The 22,265-nt window shown below is 47.5% G+C and overlaps 1 protein-coding gene across 1 annotated transcript in view; it reads left to right on the forward strand.

The window, feature by feature from the left end:
• arsb (arylsulfatase B) overlaps positions 1–15,377 on the forward strand; it is a 134,514-nt gene extending 119,137 nt beyond the window's left edge. The window contains exons 7-8 of the mRNA XM_072515996.1: positions 3,808–3,936; positions 6,176–15,377. Coding sequence (XP_072372097.1) covers positions 3,808–3,936; positions 6,176–6,441 — 395 coding nt within the window. The 3' untranslated portion in view covers positions 6,442–15,377. The remainder of the gene's footprint in view (positions 1–3,807; positions 3,937–6,175) is intronic.
• The last annotated feature ends 6,888 nt before the right edge of the window (positions 15,378–22,265 follow it).

Raw genomic sequence — 22,265 nt, forward strand, 5'->3', positions numbered from 1 at the left:
CGCAGTTCCCCAGAAGATGAGAAATGAGAACCGGTAAAACAGGGCTTTGCGCATGCGCGAGAAGCCACGCATGCGCGAGAAGCCACGCATGCGCGAGAAGCCACGCATGCGCGAGAAGCCACGCATGCGCAGTTGCAAAAACGGCGCAAAGTAAAGGAACAGCGATCTGCGCATGCGCAATCCATTCCGACACTCTACGTCACAAGCATCATGATGTCAGAGGCCCCGGACCACGCCCACTTAAAGGGGAAATGTCCCAAAACAGTTTTTTAAAACTTTTAAGCCGGAAAACACAATTCTTTCACCTGGAACGACAGCACAATGCCTGAACGTCGACTAATAGCTGAAAGTAACCTCCGCAGAACCCTGCAACAAGCAGTTAGCACCACCCAAAGAGATGATTTAGTCCTTGAAGACTACGACTCAGACGTTGATGACTTCTTTGGACATCGCGAGCACAATGATAGCTCCGACACAAAAAGTGATGATATGGTCCTTGAAGACTACGACTCAGACGATGGATTCATCATTGGGCGTGGCAACCTCAGTACCAAATCCGAACCGCAACGAGATGCGTTGTACAGTGAAGAATCCGACACACATATGGACGAGCTCTTCGGATTTGAGGATCCTCAGCCCAGCACAGACGACATCCTAACCCATGAAGAAGCATAACACAACAATCAGGAGAATTCTTTTCTCTGAGGCACTGGTAGTATTTGGAATTAATTTCCTGAGAGCAGTAGAGGCAGAGTTGCTGAATATTTTAAAGGCTGAGTTAGATAGATTGTTGAATAACAAAGGAATTAAATTTTACAGAAGGTTGGACAGGAAAGTGGAGTTGAGGCCAGAATCCGAGCAGCCATTTTATCAATCTTATCTTATGGCCTACTCCTGTTCCTGATTCACTGGTTAGCATGAATAAATGTGTAAATGCCCCACATTTGGGGCAACACGGTAGCATGGTGGTTAGCACAATTGCTTCACAGCTCCAGGGTCCCAGGTTCGATTCCCCGCTGGGTCACTCTCTGTGTGAAGTCTGCACGTTCTCCCCGTATCTGCGTGGGTTTCCTCCGGGTGCTCCGGTTTCCTCCCTCAGTCCAAAGATGTGCAGGTTAGGTGGATTGACCAAGCTAAATTGCCCTTAGTGTCCAAAATTGCCCTTAGTGCTGGGTGGGGTTACTGGGTTATGGGGATAGGGTGGAGGTGTGTACTTGGGTAGGGCGCTCTTTCCAAGAGCCGGTGCAGACTCGATGGGCCGAATGACTTCCTTCTGCACTGTAAATTCTATGTAATTCTATGAAGGGGACTTTGAAAGCAATGGTATTGCTAAAACAGACTGCTCTTGAAATAAAAGTAGGCCCATAAGGAATAGCCAGAGGAGGATTTTGAAGATGGGAGAGAGGGAGAAAGGATTGAGGTTGAATGCTTGATACCAGCTGAGTTCACTGAAGATGGAACAGAGGATGGGATGAAAATTAACCCAAAGTCAATTGCAGATAGGACCTTGCTGCAAAATTGGCTGGAAGCGCTTGCAGAGGGGCAGGGCCGTGGCAGTATTAGTAGATATTGATTTTGAATTTGATGCATGCGGGGCAGAAGATCAAAGGAAGACGCATTTTATTACAAACTTGTATCAAAGTAGGTTACAGCAAATAAACACCCCGGGAAACATACTTCCCAACAATCAGCTACACAGTTTGTACAGATTGTTCTCCTTTTTCAACCCCCCGCCCCCACGCCCCCCCCCCCCCCCCCTGATGAACAGCTCCTCAAACACGGTCACAAACATCTCCCACTTTTTCTCAAACTCCCCTGCTGAGCCCCTTAACTCATACTTTATCTTCTCTAACCGCAGGAAGTCACACAGGTCACCCAATCATGCTGCTACCCCCGGTGGCGATGCCGACCGCCAATCCAGCAAAATTCGTCGCCGTGCAATCAGATAGGCGAAGGCCATGACATCGGCCTTCCTCCTATCCATGAGCTCCAGCTTCTCTGAAACCCCAAATATCGCCACCAAAGGGTCCGGGTCCACCTCCTCCTCCACTATCCTGGTTAAGATCGCAAACACTCCCGTCCAGAATCTTCCCAATTTTTCGCAACCCCAAAACGTGCGCGTGATTCGTTGGCCCCCGCCCACACCTCTCACACTCATTTGCTATCCCCTGAAAGAACCCACTCATTCTCGCCCGAGTCACATACACCCTGTGCACCACTTTAAACTGTAACAGGCTCATCCTTGCACAAGACGAGGTCCCGTTTACCCTTTGCAGTGCCTCACTTCATACTCCCCAATTGATCTTCATTCCCAACTCCGCTTCCCATTTCTCCTTGATCTTCACCACCCGCTCGCCTCCCTGCTCCCCAGCCACTTGTATATATCCCCAATTCTTCCCTCCCCTTCTACATCCGGAAGCAGCAGTCGCTCCAGCAGGGTGTATCCCGGCAATCTAGAGAACCCTTCCAGACCTTTCGTGCAAAGTTCCTAACCTGCAGATACCTGAACTCACAACACCTCGGCAGCTCTACCCTCTCCCTTAGCTCCTTCAGACTGGTGAACCCTTCCTCCAAATACAAATCCCTCGCCTTGACCCGCCCCACTTCCCTCCACCTCCTGTATACACTATCCATTCCCCCGGCTCAAACCCATGATTCTCGCACAGCGGCGTTAGCACCGACATCCCTTCCACCCTAAAATGCCTCCTCAGCTGATTCCATATCTTCACCGTGGACTGCACCACTGGGCTCTCTGAATACCTACTCTGAGCCATTGGCAATGCTGCCGTCACCATAGCCCTCAAACTAGACCCCTTACAAGATTCCTCCTCCATCCTAACCCACTCTACCCCTTCTCCTTCCCACCACTGCCGCACCTTATCCGCATTCGCCGCCCAATAATAATGAAGCAAGTTCGGCAACACCAACCCCCCCTGCTGCCTCTGCCTCTGTAGCAGGATCCTCCCCACTCTAGCCACCTTCCCCGCCCATACAAAGTCAGAGATGATTGTGTCCACTTTCCGAAAAAAGGCCTTTGGTATAAAGATCGGGAGAGCCTGAAAGATAAACAAGAATCTCGGCAGAATATTCATTTTCACTACTTGGACCCTCCCTGCCAATGTTAAGTGCAGTGTATCCCATCTCTTAAGATCCTCCCTGGCCTCCTCCACCAGCTTCGTTAAGTTCCACTTATGGAGCCCCGTCGATTCCCTCGCTACCTGAATCCCCAAATACTAAACCTATCCCTCGCTAGAAATAACAGAGTTGATAGGAGATCTGGACTTAGATGGCAAGAAAAAAAGTTTGCATTTAAATAGCGCCTGTCAGGATGTTGAAAATGATGTTATGGTCAATGAAGTACTGTTAAAGCGAAGTGACTGCTGTAATATAGGAAATTGCAGCTTGTAGGAAAGAAGATGGGAAGCAGAAGAGAAGCTTTGGCTGAGTTTGTTAAGGTACATCAGCTGTTGTGTTTCTGGCGCCTTTACCTGAACTCCACAATCTCACATACCATACGTCACTTAAAGAAAAAAGGGAATTACTAATTTTATTTAAAGAAAATAACTTCCAAGGCCTGTTCTAAGTGGGATGGAATCACTCCTAATGCTGCTGGTATAACTCATTTGTAGCATTCATGAGTTGCATTGTGTGCTACTTCTGTCCGTCCTGTTCGTCCAATGGCCATCCCATCAGTGTCACGGACAGTGTTTTTTTGTTTGGTATTTAAAGTTATCGATTAGTAAGAGAAGTTCCTACGTGGTTTCTATTCTCCATGTGATCTATTCAGCTTTTGTGTTCTTCCTACAGGTCCTGTCTTTCCCAGTGAAAATGCTACATCCACTGTACATCTAACTAAGTGGCAGAATTCCACCTTTAACGTTTCAATCCATTCCGCTATCCGATTTAGCAAATGGAAACTATTAACTGGATACCCTGGTAAGTAAAATCATTGGCACACTCTAATTTATCAACCTTGCTGCTTTTCATGCATTTCTGGGATGTGGGTGTTTCTGGCAAGGCCAGAAATGATTGCTTATGCGCAGTGTTCCCATGTATCTGCTGCCCTTATCTTTCTAGGTACTTGAAGTTGGCAGGTGTTGTCACAGGAGGCTTGGTAAGTTGCTACAGTGCAACTTGTAGGTGATACACACTGCGCTGATGGTGGAGGGAGTGAATGTTTGAAGTGGATGGGGTGTCAATCAAATGGGCTGTTTTGTCCTGGATGGTGTTGAGCTTCTTGAGTGCTGTTGGAGCTACATTCATCCAGACAGGTGGAGAGTATTCCATCACACTTCCTCTAGTTTCCCATCTGTGTCTCTTCATGCATTCTCCAAGCCCATCTTGTCCATGAGACCCAACCAACTGCATCCCAACCCTATTCCCACTGACCACCCAGCTTTCCCGCTTGGTTACCATGTTATCCAATATTGTAAACTGTCTAGCGATGGGGCGGAGAATCCGTTTTGGAGCCAAAATCCGGAACGGCGCAGGTTTTTAAATTCTCAACCCCCTGAAAAGCATCGGACTCCAGGAGTACACCGCACCGATTATCCACTGTCTCAGGCTATTGCCTGAGGCCCGCCCTGCGATGCTCCATCCCCAACTGGCCGAATTCCCAAAGGCGTGGGTTACGTGTGCTCACACAACCCAGGAAGAACCCGGGGCACTGGTGCTATGAAGCAACAGTGCTACCCTCTGTGTCACCGTGCCGCCCATATATTCATATGTCCTTCTCAACCTGTCCACAAACTTTGACACAGTTGACCACACTCGTGCTGCACATCTCTGCTGTTGTCCAGCTGACTGGGACTGCCCTCATGTGGTTTCATTCTTCTAACTGTAGCCAGAAAAGCACTTGCAAAAGTTTATCTTTCTGTTCCGGTGCCATTATCTATTCCTTTTTCTCATCTACATGCTGCCTCTTAGTTTTCACATGTACACAGCTCTTTCTCCTCTCAGACTGCTTATCCGACATTCAGTACTGGGTGAGCAGAAGTTTCCTTCAATTAGATACCGGGAAGACTGAAACCCCATTGATTTTGGTCCTTGCTCCAAACTCCGTTCCCCAGTACTCCATAAACTAGAGATCAGTCAAACGCTTGCTCCCCATGTCTTGACTCTCACCAATTCACTGACCTACATTGGCTCCTGGTCAAGCAGTAACTTAACTTTAAAATTCTTATTCTTGTTCTGGAATCCATCCATGGCCTTGCCCTCCCTCCCTATCCCTGTAATCTTGTCTAGTCCCATAATGCTCTGAGATACCTGTGCTCATCTCATTCTGGCTTTGGACATCTCTGATTTTAATCACTCCATGGGCACATCTTCAGTTGCCAAGGCCCTAAAGCTCTGAAATGTCCTCCCTGCATCTTTCCTTCTCTCTCTTCCTCACACATGCCCTTTAAACCACTCCTTAAAACTCACCTGACCCAATACCTCCCAATGCGACTTGGTATTATATTTTGTATTATAATTCTCAAGTGAAGTTTCTTGGGAGATTTTAGTACATTTTAGCACATTAGCTGCGTAAATATTAGTTGCTGTTAGTGATGATGAAAACATGTGGCAGCTGAAGAACCAAACACGCATCCTCTTTGGTTTACAAAATCATCTGACACAAATTAGTTAATTTTCATTTTTTTTTTCTAAACTGCTTTCAGGAAGTTGGCCAGCAGTAAACCGCCAAGTGAAATAATCTCTGATGACTTCAGTTATCACAGTTCAGATATAGGGATGTGTCGACTCCATTGCTCAGTTGATGTACCTTCTCTGAACCTCATTACCTGTAAAGTGCTTGAGGATATCCTCATAAAATCATGCATCTATGTGCATGTCCATGCACACATTTGTAGTGCTGGTTCAGATTTTCCCACTGGCATCTGTTGATCCATTTTGTGTCTTATTACATTGTGACATTTAGTCAAGCAGATTAACTATTACAACATCATTATTATGTTTATTGAGCAGGGAGAACAGTCTGCTGGTTGTTCCAGTGGCGACCAAGTTAACTTGGCAGCCTTTAGCACATGGGTAAAGGTGTGTTTTCCTCAGCAGCTGTTCTTGTTTGTACAATGTGTGCCACCATTTGACTTTGCAGGGTTGATGATGTGATATGATGCTGTGATCCGAGTGAAGGTTTCGATTGTATTGACGAGAAATGTTCTGTTTGCTGTAGGCTGCAGTTACTGGTTCCCACCGCCATCACTGTCCAAACAGGCGCAACCAATGTCACCCGAGCCACCCAGGAAAAACGTTTGGCTTTTTAACATTGAGACTGATCCAGAGGAGAGGGTCGACCTTTCAGACCATTACCCCGGCATTGTTGAGAAGCTGCTGTCAAGACTTAAACACTATCAGGACAATGCGGTGCCAATTATTTACCCAAGTGAAGATGCAGCGTGTGATCCGAGCAAGACTGGGGTTTGGGGGCCATGGGCCTAGGAGTGGAAATTGTTTAAAGCTAAAAATGTCTCTATTATCTCTGGCATATATCATTTAATGGTAGGCGATGGCCTGAAGCACTGTATAACACATTTTGAGCTGCAGCACCATTGTCAAACCATTCAGGTACCTTCTAATATGTCTGATGAATGTTGTACATCTAAAGCCGCCCCCCTTTTAACTGAAATGTCAGATCTGTGCTGTATATTTTCCTTTAGTGATACGAGTGTCATTCAGCTTTATCATTTGTTTGGCTAAAACAGTCAGTGTATCATTGCCACAATGTGGAATAATCTTTAACATATGCTGCTTCAATTCATACTTCATTGCCTGTTCTCTGCTGCTGCTTGCTGTTGGTTCATGCGCCACATGCTAGTGCCACTCACGGCCAGGTGAAACCTTTGGCTTCAGGTTCTAACAGTAATGTCGCTATCTTTCAGCCCCAGCTCACAGCTGACTGAAATTGCAGGGGAATGGGTTCTCGGGGGTGCAGGTAGCGGAGCATTGGCTGTGAGACTTGGTTCTGTTTGAGAAAAGAAAGCAGCTGAGTCTCAGAGTAGAATGAAGAACAGCCAAATTCACAGATCCAGGGAACAGAATGGAACAACGTATAACAGCTGCATCTTCAATTCAAGAATCTCTCCAACCTCCTGCAGTTTAGACAGCTGTAAATTGTAATGTTCTACTGGCTCACGAGCATTAGGATATTGGACGGAATTTTCCCAGAAATCGGCAACGACCATTGTCGGGCGAGAAAGGCAGCATCAATGGCGGCATTCTCAGCCGCATAGTCACACACTTTGTAAAAAGACCTAAAGGGGCGGGTCCCACTATATAACACTATCTATTTAGTCCCTCGAAGATTGAGCTCATTTTTAAAGGCCGCCCCAACCCAAAAAAGTTCACCTGGATCCCCCGCCCTGGGAGCAGATCTCCGGGCATGACCCTCTGCTCCAGAACGCTGCGCCCGCCTGAGCTTCCCCGGGAGAATTGCTCGTCACTTGCACAGCTTCAGAGACCAGCCATGATTCATGCCATTCTGCCCTCTCCCCGGGGATTGGGAGGGGGAAATGATTCAGGTGCGGAGGCCGGATAATTAGGTGCTAATTAATTCAAATGATGTTGCAGATGTTGAAGTCCGGAAACATGTCCTATCAATGACGGGGAGAGGGGGCAATCGCGCCATGCTTTTATGTCGGCGTGAAACGTAATTTGCGACTTTTGCGAGATTTATCTGATCCCGAACTCGCCCGATGAAAACGGGTGCAGAAAATCCCGGCCATTGTTGCACATTCTCCCCGTTTCTGCATGGGTCTCACCCCCACAACCCAAAGATGTGCAGGGTAGGTGGATTGGCCACGCTAAATTTCCCCTTAATTGGGAAAAAAATAATTGGATAATCTAAATTTATATAACAAAAAGAAAATCCTGGCCATTGTGTTTTATTTATTCCCTTTAAAGCTCTGTTGGGGCACTGGTAGGGCAGCTAGGTTTTTGCCCTACATCTTGCCAGCCTTACCAGCGTCAAGGCTCAGCTGTTTTGTTTTCATTCGTTCACAAGATGTGGGTGTCACTGGTAAGGTGAGACCACCTTTAATTGCCTTTAAATAGGTGTTGGTCAGCCACTTTCTTGAATATAGTTGAGTGGCTTGCTAGGCCATTCATTCTAGTGAGCCGTTAAGAGTCGACCGCAAAGCAGCAGGCCTGCAGTCACGTTTAGGCCTGACTCGGCAAGGACAAAAAATATCCCTCCCTAAAGGACAGTAGTGAACCAGATGGGTTTTACAGGAAGTGATCGTCGCCATGACTGATTGCAGCTTTTATATTTGACAAACGGAATTTAACTTCCCAGCTGCCACGGAGATTTTAAACTCATGTCTCCGGTTTGTTAATGCAGCACTCTGGATTACTAGCCCAATAACTCTAGTACTGTACCCACACTGGTAAACTAACTGGACCTCACAGCTTCATGAAATACGCCAGTAGCGTTGAGAGATCACTCGGAGATCACCGAGCTGGAAGAGGTGCCGAGGTTTTACTGTGTTTCTAGTTCACCTCTTTCAGAACAAGAAATGGGACCCGAGGTTGCAGATTGTGATCGCCAAATTGGAAAACAACAACAACTTGTATTTCTATAGCACCTTTTAAAATGATAAAATGTCGAAGGTGCTTCACCGGAGCATTATAAAATCAAATAAGACACCAAACCGCAAAAGGAGTTATTGAGACATTGGAAAAGAAGGTTGGTCAAAGAGATTGGTTTTATGGAGTGCCTTAAAGGAGGAAATCGACTTGGAGAGGTATAGAGATGGTATTCCAGAGTTTAGAGCCTAGAAAACTGAAGGCACAATGACCAAAATTTATGGTCATTTCGTTTTTGCAAGTTTCTGCTCATCCAGTACTCCATGCCAGATGAGCAATATGAAGACTGGCATGGTGACACATTGGTTAGCACCGCTGCCTCAGTGCGCCATGGCCTGTCTGTGTGGAATGTGCACTTTCTCCTCGTGTCTGTGTGGGTTTCCTCTGGGAACTCCGGTTTCCAAAGATGTGCAGGTTAGGTGGATTGGCCAGGTTAAATTGCCCCTTGGTATTCAACAGTTAGGTTGGGGTCTGGGGATTGCGCTAAGGTAGGGTGGTCTTTCCGAGGGTCGGTGCAGACCTCCTTCTGTATTGTAGGGATTCGATGATTCTCTGACAATAGAGATGAGGTCAAGCTGGCTATCAGCAAGGACACATGAAAACTGACACTGTGCTTTCAGATGATGTCACCGAGGGACAGCATTGTAGGTGGAAAAAGAGAAACCATTTTGAGCAAGTGGCAAAATTTGAAAAAGGATCATTTACTTCATCAGGAAGTATGAAGCAATGCAAAAATCAGTAAGTGAAAAAAACCCGCCCTATTAAATGAAGGTAGAATGTCTGAACCTTTGAGCTCGGAAAGTATTGGCTGAAACATGATAATGGCAAACTGAAGATTTGCAGACTAAATGTGGGTGAAATGTGCAGAACAGAAAATGATCTTAAGCACTTCGAAAAAAAGTCTTAACATTTGACGGTTAAGGAAATTACTGATCTTGAGATAATGGCAGTAGTATTTGAGAAAACTGAATGCAGGTACCAGAATCTTAGGGGATAATCTTTCTCTGTTGTGCTCTGCCTGAACAAGACGTACTCCGAGACAGAGCAGAAACAACAAGTGACTAAAAAAGATAGCTCCAAGAGATGGCAGATTATTGATTCATGACAGGGATATAAAGCGAGACAAACAAAAAAACAGATTAAATGTCGCTGCCTGTTTTATAGAAGGGAACTGCAAGGTTACCGAAAGGTGGAAGGAAAAGGAATCTCCAAACGTCAATGTTTCCTAAAACTTGATTATTTACGACGGTTTTTAAAAATAAATTTAGCGTACCCAATTTGGTTTTTTTCCAATTAAGGGGCAATTTAGCATGATTAATCCACCTATCTTGCACATCTTTGGGTTGTGGGGGTGAGACCCACGCAGACATGGGGGGAATGTGCAAACTCCACACGGACAGTGACCCGGGGCTGGGATCGAACCCGGGTCCTCAGTATCGTGAGGCAGCAGTGCTAACCACTGTGCCACCGTGCCCGCCCCTTATTTCTGAAAGTTGGCTTGAGTTTTCGTTTGGCAGTTTTTATCAAGAGGTTAGGAGTTGTTTGAGATGCCTCGCCTCCCAGAACTGCTGACACCATTAAATGTTGTCAGTGTTGGACTTCCACTGGCGGCCATGGAGTGAGTAGTCACACATAAGGTGGCTCCTTCCTGAGGACTGATTTTTTGGCCCTTTTTGCATGCTTTGCAGGGGTGGTGCCGGTGGAAAACCGGTGAGATAGAACAACTAAGATTTCTCCTCTGGTGAATGATGTTGGAGAGTTGTCAGACGAGTGTGTCGAGCAAGGGCCTTAATTTGGACCTGGAGCGCACGCAGGCCGCAGAAGGGGAAACAATGGCGGAGGGACCTGGGTCGTTGTTGCCCGCTTAGTGGACGACCAACAAGTTGGTGGAGTTCCTCGCGACTGAATTTAAAAAGCAAAGGCAGACGGTCACTGGAGACTTGGCGAGAGTGGCAAAACCAATTTGGGCAGCTTTAGAGAGGGTGGAACAGTGTCTGGAGTCGCAGAATGTGTCAATCCAGAAGGTGGAGGAGACGGTTGGTGATCATGAGGATCTGATTTCCTCTTTGGAGGGGGCACAATAAACTGAGGGCCAAGATTGATGACCTGGAGAACCACTCCGGGCGGCAGAACTTGAGGATCGTGGGGCTGCCCGAAGGAATTGAGGGTGCAAGAAGCAGGGAATACGTGGCAAAGATGTTTGAGCAGTTGGTGGGGAAGGGGGTCTTTGACTGCCCTCCTGAAGTGAACTGGGTCCATTGGTTGTTGAGGAAGCCGAGAGTTGGGGAGCTGCCACGGGAGCTCATAGTACATCGATACCTGGACAAGGAAAAGATCCTGAGGTGGACAAAGGAAACCCATGAATGTAGCTGGGAAGGTCATACTGCCCGAATTTACTAGAACTTGGGGGCAGAGCTGGCAAAAAGAGGCCCGGGTTTACGAGGCCAAGGCTGCTCTTTTCAGGAGCAAGGTGTGATTTGGCATGATGTACCCGGCTCGCCTGTGGGTCACGGGAAGAGAACATTATTTGAATACGCTGGAGGAGGCGATTAACTTTATAAAGGAACATGGACTGGGGGACATTTGAAGATTCTGGGTGGGTTCACCTGTATGGCTGAGCTATGGCAGTGTGCTGAGGGGTGCCAGCACTTCTTTGTTTTATGCTATTGTTTTCTACTTACTCTGTTCTCTGAGTTTTTGTTATTTTATAATATCTGCCACCCTACTTATGGGGTACAGACTTTGGGTGTATTAGAGCATTGGTCGGGAACGGTGGGAAGTACAGGGGATGGGGGAGGAGGTGTGGGGATGAAGTAGCTTGGGGTACACATTTAGAGGTGGATTAGGCAGTGGGATAGTTTGTGGGTTGTTTTGTAAATAAAGTGTTTAGCCGCTTGTGGGGTGTCACCCTGCTAGCAGAAATGCTGGTGAACTGAAATGAAGTGGGGGGAGGAGTCTCTGGCTGGCTACATGGGGGGAGGGAGGATTGTTTTCCATGGGCGTTGGGATAGCGAGCCTGGGGAGCGTTTTTTTTGTTTGTCATGGGGGAGGGATGGGTACTGATGGCACCATTTTTTTATGGAGTCATTGGATGGAGGAGAGTAGCGGCGGCCATCTTGGGTGGGCCCTGGTGGTGGACGAGGTAGGGACCTGGGGGAGTCCATTACGATTAAGTTATGGCTGATTTGGGGGGGGTTCTGGAGCCTCCAACCTGACTGGCCTCATGGAATGTGAGGGGATTGAATGGGCCGGTTAAAAGATCTCGTGTGTTCGCCCATTTAAAAAGTTTGATGGTAGACATGATCACCAGAGGATTAGGGACCGAACGAGGTTGAGGAAAGGGTGGGTGGGATAAGTGTTCCACTCTGGATACGAAGACGAGGGAAACCACAGTCCTTATTAATAAGAGAGTGGCATTTTCGGAGGGTAAAATAGTGGGAGATCCGGGGAGGGGGGGGCGCAAGGTACATGATGGTGTGCGGAGGTTTGGAGGGGGTTCCTGTGGTGTTAGTGAACACTCACCAGGGTGACGTGGTGGTCATTAAGAAAGTGTTTGGTGAGGGTTACCGGATTTAGATACACACCTGTTGATTATATGGGGGGGCGGGAGTGTTAATTGTGTGCTTGACCCCAGGCTGGACCAATAGTGGTCCCTGAAGGTATTGGGGGCAGGTTAGGAGTTGCTTGGGTTCATGGAGCGGATTTGAGGTGTGGATCCGTGGAGGTTCAGGCACCCGAGAGAGGAGGAGTTTTCCTTTTTCTCGCATGTACACCTTTTTGGGGGAAACAGACTAAATTTGGGAGTGAGATATTCCCAGGGACAAGGTCGGGGCCTGGAGAAGTTGCCGTTTTGGCTGGTCAGGTCACATTTTCAGTATCTGGGAATAGGGGGGGCTCGTAGCTGGGCTCTGCTGCACAAGTTGAATGTGGGCAGCCTGGTGAAGGGGTGAAGGAGGATTTAAAGAGGTGGAATGTTTTCCCATTCTCGCTGGCAGGGCAGGTTTAAACCATGAAAATGACGATCCTTCTGAAATTTTTATTTATTTTCCAGAACCTCCTGATTTTCTGACCCAAGTCCTTTTTTTAGGAGGATTAATAGGATAGTTTTGGCTTTGTGTGTCAGGTAAGGTGCCTTGGACCTGGAAAGTCTTTTTGCAGAGGGACAGGTGGTCAGGGGTTTGAGTTGCCGAATTTGATGAACTATTATTGGGCGGCAAATGTTGAGAAGATTTGGAAACTGGTCGTAGGGGGAGGGTCAGTTTAAGGACGGATGGAGGAAGCTTCCTTTATAGGGTTGAGGCTGAGGGTCCTGGTGATGGCTCCGCTTCCGTTCTCACCGGCCAAAGACTCTGTCCAGTAGTGTAACCTCATTAAGAGTTTAAAACCAGTTTAGGCAACATTGTAAGCTGAAGGGAATGTTGCTGTGGACACTGATATGTGGAAATCATAGATTTATTCCTGGATTTGACATACAGGGTTTGGCAATAGGAGAGAATAGAGGTTTAGGGATTTGTTTGTGGAGGGTAGATTTCCAGAGCTGTGGGAACTGGTAGAAAAATTTCCACTTCCGAGGGGGAATGGGTTCTGGTACTTACAGGTTAGGGATTTTGTGAGGAAGCAGCTGGCCATCTTTCCATGGTTCACGCCCCCTTCATTGCTGGAAAAGATTGTTTCTGAGGATGATATAGGAGAGGGCATATTTACCGGCAGTTGATGGAAGGGGAGAGGGCCTTGCGAGAGGAGATAACGAGGAAGTGGGAGGAGGAGCTGGGTGGTGCATTTGAGGTGGGGGTGGAGTGAGGCCATAAGTAGATGAGCTCAACCTCCTCATGTGCGAGATTGACTTTGATTCAATTTAACGTGGTACACTGAACACGTGACAAAGGTGCGCATAAAAATTTTAAACAAAAATTTGGAGTACCCAATTCATTTTTTCCAATTAAGGGGCAATTTAGCGTGGCCAATCCACCTACTTTGCACATCTTTTGGGTTGTGGAGGTGAAACCCACGCAAACACGGGGAGAATGTGCAAACTCCACACGGACAGTGACCCAGGGCCGGGATCGAACAGGGGACCTCAGCGCCGTGAGGCAGCAATGCTAACCACCGCACCACCGTGGTGCCCAGGGTGCACATGAATAATAATAATAACTTTTCTATTGTCATAAGTAGGCTTACATTAACACTGCAATGAAGTTACTGTGAAAAGCCCCGAGCGGCCACATTCTGGCACCTGTTTGGGTACACAGGGAGAATTCAGAATTCTCAGCCGTTACGGGAATTGAACCCGCGCTGCTTCATAGATTATCATAGAATTTACAGTGCAGAAGGAGGCCATTCAGCCCATCGAGTCTGCTGGTCTTGTTCTGCATTACAAGCCAGCTATCTAGCCCACTGAGCTGTGGGTTCTTTCTGGAAGTGGAGGACGGATGCGAGTGGTGTTTTAAGGGGCTGGTGAACCATGCACACATGCTCTGCTCTTGTCTGAAATTGGCAGGGTTTTGGGAGTCCTCTTCTGGGACAATGTTGCAGATTGTAGGGGTAAAGGTGGCACCAAGTCCGTGGGTAGTGATATTTGGGGCATCGGATGACCAAGAGTGCAGGAGATGAGAGAGGCTGATGTTTTGGTCTTTGCCTCCCTGATAGCCCGGAGGAGGATTTTGCTCGGGTGGCGGGCATGGAGCTGCCAACGATGACGGTGTGAGTGGGTGATCTATTGGAATTTCTGCATTTGGAGAAGATAAAGTTTGCCATTAGGGGTTCGGGGGAGGCTGTTCATCTTCTTCAAGAGTTGGTAATCGTCTGCAGGAGGGAGGGGATGGTTTGTATTGTAGATATAAAATTGGGTTTATGGGGTGGTATTTCAGGTGGGTTCTTAATGAGAATTGTATCATGTTTAATTGAGTGTTGTTTCTTGTTTATAAAATGCAAATACCCTTAAAAAAATAGTTTTTTAAAATGCTACCAATGTTGGTGCCAGAAATTCTGGGCTCGTCAAAATTACACAAGTCCAGGGAATGAGCACTTCGGAATAGAAATACACTTTAACCAATGATGTGACATACCTGTGAGCCTCAAGTGACACAGGCTATCTTGCACTCTTCAGCAACCCATCGACCTATCCTTCTATTAATATTATTGCTATTAGGCAGGATTTTCTGTTCTGGCAGAATCTCGGTGTGAAAAGGCACCCTTTGTACCTACCCCATGCCCGTGCTCCATTGCCCCTACATTGTTTTTCTGTTGTCAGGGTAATCAGAAGTTGTATTTTGCAGGGTCTTTTCCAGCCTGTATCTGGGTGCAGGAATTGGGAAAATGGTTGCAACAAACCTCGGTGCCTGCGCAACATAGATATCTTGTAACTATCTGCCGATCCTTTTTGAGAAACCCCTACGTTAGCCAAAGCAATAATTTTCACTAGCGACTTGTCTTTTTAAAATTTAAATATTGACTTACTGTGAACAATATTATGGAGATCTACAAATAATCAGTGAGTATGATCTCTCAAGAGGCAATCTACTCAGGAACTGCATCAGCGGCTCCAGTCCAATTAGGGACGGTGGTCAGATTTCTGCAACAGATGGTCCTTTAGTGCACCCTATAGATAGAGAGCACTGCCCACCTTTGCAGTGAGGGCAATGCCTGGTCAGCAGCAGGAATCGCGGCAACAGTTTGAACAATGAAACAAAGCTGGCATCTATAACCTGTTTGCCTTCTGATTCCAAAACCGCTTGCCCCATTTTTCCATACTTTAAAATGTCCATATTGTTTGTAATAAACTATTTGCAATTCTACTTTGTAGTTTTGTTTGTGACTCTATAAGAAAATGATAAAGAACTTGGATAATAGATACCAATATCCACTATTTTCTGTCTTCATCAATACATACAAGTGTGGTAATACCAGGTATTGCAGTACCTGAGAGGTGGATGCCCATTGGCCAGACCTAGCAGTCTACCATTGGCCAACGTACGTAGCTCCGCCCTGAGAGGCGGGGTATAAGAACCCATGCCGTCCCAGCAGCCTTCACTTTCTGTATCGGAGCTGCTGGGTACAGTTCTAGCTGATTAAAGCCGATTAGTATGACACTCCTTGTCTCACAAGTAATTGATTGTGCATCAATAAGCACGGCAGTATTATATGGTTTGATGAAATGACTCTTTGTGCAATCATTTATGGTTTAGATACCTAGTAAAAGTTGAAGATGCTTTTTCAGTTTTAAAAAGTAGGAAGTTTCACTGAAAAAAAATCACAGAATAATACAATGCAGAAGAGATCCTTAGGTCCATGGAATCTGCACCGACTTATGAAAAACACCTGACCTGTTTATCTAATCCCATTTACCAGTACTTGGCCCATAGCCTTGAATGTTATGAAGTGCCAAATACTCATCCAGGTACTTTTTAAAGGATGTGAGGAACCCGCCTCTACCACCCTGCCAGGCAGTGCGTTCCAGACTGTCACCACCCTCTGGGTAAAAAGAATATTCCTCAAATCACCCTTAAACCTTCTGCCCCTCATCTTGAACATGTATCCCCTCATAACTGGCCCAACTAAGGGGAACAGCTGCTCCATATCCACTCTGTCCATATCCCTCATAATCTTGTACACCTTGATCAGCTCGCCCCTCAATCTTCTCTGCTCCAGCGAAAAGAACACAAGCCTATCCAACCTCGTTTCATAACTGAAATGTTCCATTCCAGGCAACATTCTGGTGAAACGCCTCTGCACCCGCTCCAGTGCAATCCCATCTTTCCTATAATGTGACGACCAGAATTACACACACTGCTCCAGCTGTGGCCTCAGCAAAGTTCTATACAGCTCCAACATTACCTCCTGCTTTTGTAATCTATGCCTCAATTGATAAAGGCAAGTGTCCCGTCAGCCTTTTTCACTGCCCTATTAACCTGCCCTTCTGCCTTCAGAGATCTATGGACAAACACACCAAGGTCCCTTTGTTCCTCAGAGCTTCACAGTGTCAGGCCATTCATTGAATATTTCCTTGTTTTCTTTTTCCTCTCTGAATGGCCACCTTAAGTAACTATTCGTTTTCAAAAAGCAATTAGATAGAGAACTTAAGGCAAAAGGGATCAAAGCATATGGGGTGGGGGGGGGGGGGGGGGGGGGAGTGGTTTAGAATTGAATTGGATGCCAAAGAGAAAATGCTGTAAAATCTTTGGTCTTTGGCTTTTGCCCCCCTGATAGCCCTTTGGGTCATCTGGACTCGAAACGTTAGCTCTTTTCTCTCCCTACAGATGCTGCCAGACCTGCTGAGATTTTCCAGCATTTTCTCTTTGGTTTCAGATTCCAGCATCCGCAGTAATTTGCTTTTATTTATTGAATTGGATAATTAGCCATGATCATAATGAATGGAGGAACATGCTCAAAGGGCCAAAAGGCCTCTGGTTCACGTTTTCTATGTTTCTGTATTCATCACCTCCGTCAATGAAGGTGAGTGGAAGTAATGTTTCACTCCTGTTTTCCTGTAAATTGTATATCCCAAAAACTAATGGATGAATTTCAACATGATCCATAAGGAAGAACTGATTAGATTTTGGCAAAGATGTAGATCCAATTCTGGAATTCTGTAAAGGACCAGTTAACATTAGGAGAAGTGGCAAATTGACTTTTTGGAACAGGGGGGATTGTTTTATTTAGAATGTTGTGGGTTGTCACAGCTGCTGTGATGGAATTGCAGGTTGTTGATTGCAGATTGACCTGAAGCCTCCTTCGTGAAATGGTAGCTCTTAATATCAAGATTTCTTTTATCAATTATCTAATTGCAGAGCATTAACCAGGCAGGGAAAAGCCTTAAGGAAGAGATACGGAATTGTAATAACATTGAACTAACAGTTTGGTGGGGCAATATGTTCTATTGAGTGCCCTCTTCACTTGTCTATATTTTGTTTTTCCCTTTCAATTTTGTCCTCACTTTCCCCTTTCAGCCCTGAAAGAAATATCCCAGGCTGGAATAAAAGTCCACAGGCATTGCCAGTTCTCCAATACCTGCTCCAGGTGTCTATTCTCAGTGTTCAGACCCAGACAACGAGTCTTAGCAAGATATTTCACCGTGGGAAACTGAGCCGTGGAAAGCATGTTATTTCCAGGTCTGGAACCTGAGGTGGCGCAGGGGTTAGCATTGCTGTCTCACGACAGTTCAATCTCGCCCTGGGTCATTGTCCGTGTGGTGTTTGCACATTCACCCCGTGCTTGCGTGGGTCTCTCCCCCACAACACTAAGATGTGCAGGCTAGGTGGATTTAGTTTTTCGCTGCATACTCTACTGCTGGTTCAAATGGGATCAACGTAATCAGCACTTAACAGGAACTGGATCTGGGACCTTGTGGTGAGGCTCAGACTGATGAGGTGGATTGAACCACAAGAGCTACTGGGGGAGCCCCACCTAACCAACTTCTGCAAATACCATGGGCACAATGTTTCTGTGGGCTCCAACATCAGGTGCAATGGGAATTAGAAGACCACATTGTGTGAGAAATGGTTACTTGTCCATGATCTTCCCAAATTAGCCAATTAATGGTCAGAAAATGGTGTCCCATCCAATCAAGGACCGTTGGTGGGCTCTCAAAAATCGGAGGGCCGAATGCAGGCGTTCCAGCTTAGAAACAGCATTGTGCTGGGGCAGGTAGGTGAGAGAGCGGACACTTGCCTCCCCCAACTTATTTAAATTTCATGTTTAAAAACAATATGGCCTTTGCTGCTGGCCCACCTGTGTTGGGGGTAGGGGAACTCCACCCACAGGCAGCATGCAGCTGCTGCTGAACCCAGGCAGGGCGGAACGGCCTCCAGACTGCTTGGAGCACTACCCTTCCCGGCCTGCCACCGGGAGGCCGCCTCCAACTTTCTAAATTGTCCCCCGCTATTTGTAGGGACCCGGAAGCTGACTGAAAAGCTAAGCCTCCTTCAATAGGTCTTTAATTACTTCATTTGGCTACCTGCATCTTGTGGTCAGGTAGCCGTGCCACACACCCACTGCACTAGCCCCCTTCCCCGCCATAATGCCTGATTGAAAATGGCCTGGGAATGGGATGGAGCTGAGAAATGGGCACCCTGGCTGGTGGCGCTTTTCTTATAAGTGCAACCTCCGATCCCTACCCCATGTTACAACAGTACAATACAGTGTACAAGATTCTCTGATCCCGCCGGCAGTGCACCCTCCTCTGTGGGTTTCCCAGCGGCGTGAGGTGGTTTCAATGGGAAATTCCATTGACCAGCGGCAGGAGTAGAGAATCCCACCAGCAGACGGCATGGGCAATTTCTCCATCCTCGCTAGCAGCTGTAGCGGGATGGGCTCACAGTGGAGAATCCTGCCCAATGTTTTCTAATTTAGTCTTGGAGGATTCTCAGGAAAGTGTCCTCAATGTTTGTCGAGAAGGGTTGGAAGCGGCCGGACGTGACTGGTCTTCGCCACCCACCAGGGCCTAGATTTCTCTGTAGCGGGGCTGCAGGATGACAACATAGAAATTGGGAGCAGGAGGAGGCCATTTGGCCCTTTGAGCCAGCTCTGCCATTCATTATGATAATGGCTGATCATCCAACTCAATAGCCTGAACTCCCCCCCCCCCCCCCCCCCCCCCCCCAAATATCCTTAGATTGCCTTCGCCCCACGTGCTATATCTAACTGCTTCCTGAAAACATACAATGTTTTGGACTCGACTACTTCCTGTAGTAACAAATTCCACAGGCCGACCGACCAATCTCGGGGTGAAGACATTTCTCCTTATCTCTGTCCTAAATGGTACCCCCTATCCTCAGACTGTGACCCCTGGTTCTGGACACACTCACCATCGGGAACATCTCTTCTTGCATCTACCCTGTCCAGTCTTGTTAGAATTTTATAGGTTACTATGAGATGGCCCCTCATTCTTCTGAACTCCAGTGAATACAACCCAAACCGACTCAATCACTCCTCATATGTCCATCCTGCCATCCCAGGAATCAGCCTGGTAAATCTTTGCTGCACTCCCTCTGGAGTAAGAACATCGTTCCTCAGATAAGGAGACCAAGACTGCACACAATATTCCAAGTGTGGCCTCAGCAAGGCCCTGTATAATTGCAGCAAGACATCCCTGCTCCTGTACTCAAACCCTCTCACTATGAAGGCCAACATACCATTTGCCTTCATTAGTGCCTGCTGTATCTGCATGCTTACCTTCAATAACTGGTGTACAAGGACGCCCAGGTCTCAATGCACCACCCCCTCCCCCATCTAATTTATGGCCGTTCAGATAATAGTCTGCTATCCCGTTTTTACTACCTCCAGCAGTTATTAAGCATGATTTCCCCTTCATAAATCCATGTTGACTCTGTCCGATCCTGCCACTGTTTTTGAAGTGCTCTGCAATAAAGGGGGCGATTCTCCGATATTGAGGCCAAGTGTTCGCGCCGTCGTGAACGCCGTCGCGTTTCACGACGGCGCAAACAGGGCCCGGACACGACCTATTCTGGCCCCCACAGGCCGCCCCACAGGGGGCCAGCACGCGCTGGAGCGGTTCACGCCGCTCCAGCGTCCTTACGTGGTGCCAAATGGGCACCACGCCAACCCGCGCATGCGCAGTTGGGGTGGCCCAATCCTGCGCATGCGCAGTTGGGCTGCGCCATCCTGCGCACGCCGGCCCCTCACCAACATGGAGCCGCCCGAACGCGGAAGGAGGTAGGCCCGGTGAGGGGGGGAAGAGGCCGGCCCGCCAATCGGTGGGCCCCGATCGCGGGCCAGACTCCATCGGAGGCCACCCCGGTGAAGGGGCCCCTCCCCCCCCCCCCCCCACCCCCCAACAGGCCGCCCCCCCCCAGCATTCCCGCAGAGTTCCCGCCGGCAGCGACCAGAGGTGGACGTGTTGGCGGGAACCTTTCATGTCGTAGCGGCCGCTCGGCCCGTCCGGCCGGAGAATCGCCGCTCGCCAGTTTTCCGAGCGGCCCGGTGCGAATCGCGCGCCGCTGGTTTCCAGGGGGTGGGAGAATCGCGTGCGGGGGTCGGGGCAGCGTCGCGCGATTCGCCCCTAGGGGGGGGGGGGGAGAATAGTGCCCAAAATCTTTGATAATGGATTGTAGAATTTTCCTCACTACCGACATCAGGCTTACTGGTCTATAATTTCCTATTTTCTCCCGAACTTCCTCTTTAAATAGTGGAGTTACATTAGCTACCGTCCAACCTGTAGGAACTATTCCAGAGTCTATAGAATCTCGAACGATACCCACCAATGCATCCACTATTTCTAGAGCCACTTCCTTAAGTACTCTGGGATGTAGATTTTCAGGCCTTGGGGATTTATCAGCCTTCAATCCCATCAATTTCCCCAACACCATTTCTCTACTAATATTGATCTTTAATAGTTCCTCCCTTTCACTAGACCCTAGTGTTCCCCAACATTTTTGGTATCTAATTTGTCCCCTATTATATTTTCCCCTGTTTCTGACTGTAACATTTGTCTTCACCAATCTTTTTCTCTTCACGTACCTATAGGTGTGGGTTGGCTTCCATGCAGACACAATTAATCTAGTTTACATTCCCGCTCTGTCTCCACCTCAACTGCAGCATCCATTTTGGATGAATCACAGCCAAACATGTGGAAGACCGAAGCATCCATCTCTGGCCTTTGCCACATCTTCAATTCTTTTCCTCCCATCTCTTCCAGAAACATAGAACATAGAACATAGAAAAATACAGCACAGAACAGGCCCTTCGGCCCACGATGTTGTGCCGAACCTTTGTCCTAGATTAATCATAGATTATCATAGAATTTACAGTGCAGAAGGAGGCCACCCGGCCCCCCGAGTCCGCACCGGCCCCCGGAAAGAGCACCCCACCTACAGCCAACACCCCCACCCAACACTAAGGGCAATTTTGGACACTAGGGCAATTTATCATGGCCAATCCACCTAACCTGCACATCTTTGGACTGTGGGAGGAAACCGGAGCACCCGGAGGAAACCCACGCACACACGGGGAGGATACGCAGACTCCGCACAGACAGTGACCCAAGCCGGAATCGAACCTGGGACCCTGGCGCTGTGAAGCAATTGTGCTATCCACAATGCTACCGTGCTGCCCTTAAGAACAAATAAATCTACACTATATCATTTTACCGTAATCCATGTACCTATCCAATAGCTGCTTGAAGGTCCCTAATGTTTCCGACTCAACTACTTCCACAGGCAGTGCATTCCATGCCCCCACTACTCTCTGGGTAAAGAACCTACCTCTGACACCCCCCCTATATCTTCCACCATTCACCTTAAATTTATGTCCACTTGTAATGGTTTGTTCCACCCGGGGAAAAAGTCTCTGACTGTCTACTCTATCTATTCCCCTGATCATCTTATAAACCTCTATCAAGTCACCCCTCATCCTTCTCCGTTCTAATGAGAAAAGGCCTAGCACCCTCAACCTTTCCTCGTAAGACCTACTCTCCATTCCAGGCAACATCCTGGTAAATCTCCTTTGCACCTTTTCCAAAGCTTCCACATCCTTCCTAAAATGAGGCGACCAGAACTGTACCCAATACTCCAAATGTGGCCTGACCAAAGTTTTGTACAGCTGCATCATCATCTCACGGCTCTTAAATTCAATCCCTCTGTTAATGAACACTAGCACACCATAGGCCTTCTGATGCACTAAGCGTCAAGAACCACAAAGACGTGTGAGACTTTAACCAAGGCTTTAAT

This window comes from Scyliorhinus torazame, chromosome 9, assembly GCF_047496885.1.
Source record: "Scyliorhinus torazame isolate Kashiwa2021f chromosome 9, sScyTor2.1, whole genome shotgun sequence".
Taxonomy (NCBI): Eukaryota; Metazoa; Chordata; class Chondrichthyes; order Carcharhiniformes; family Scyliorhinidae; genus Scyliorhinus; species Scyliorhinus torazame.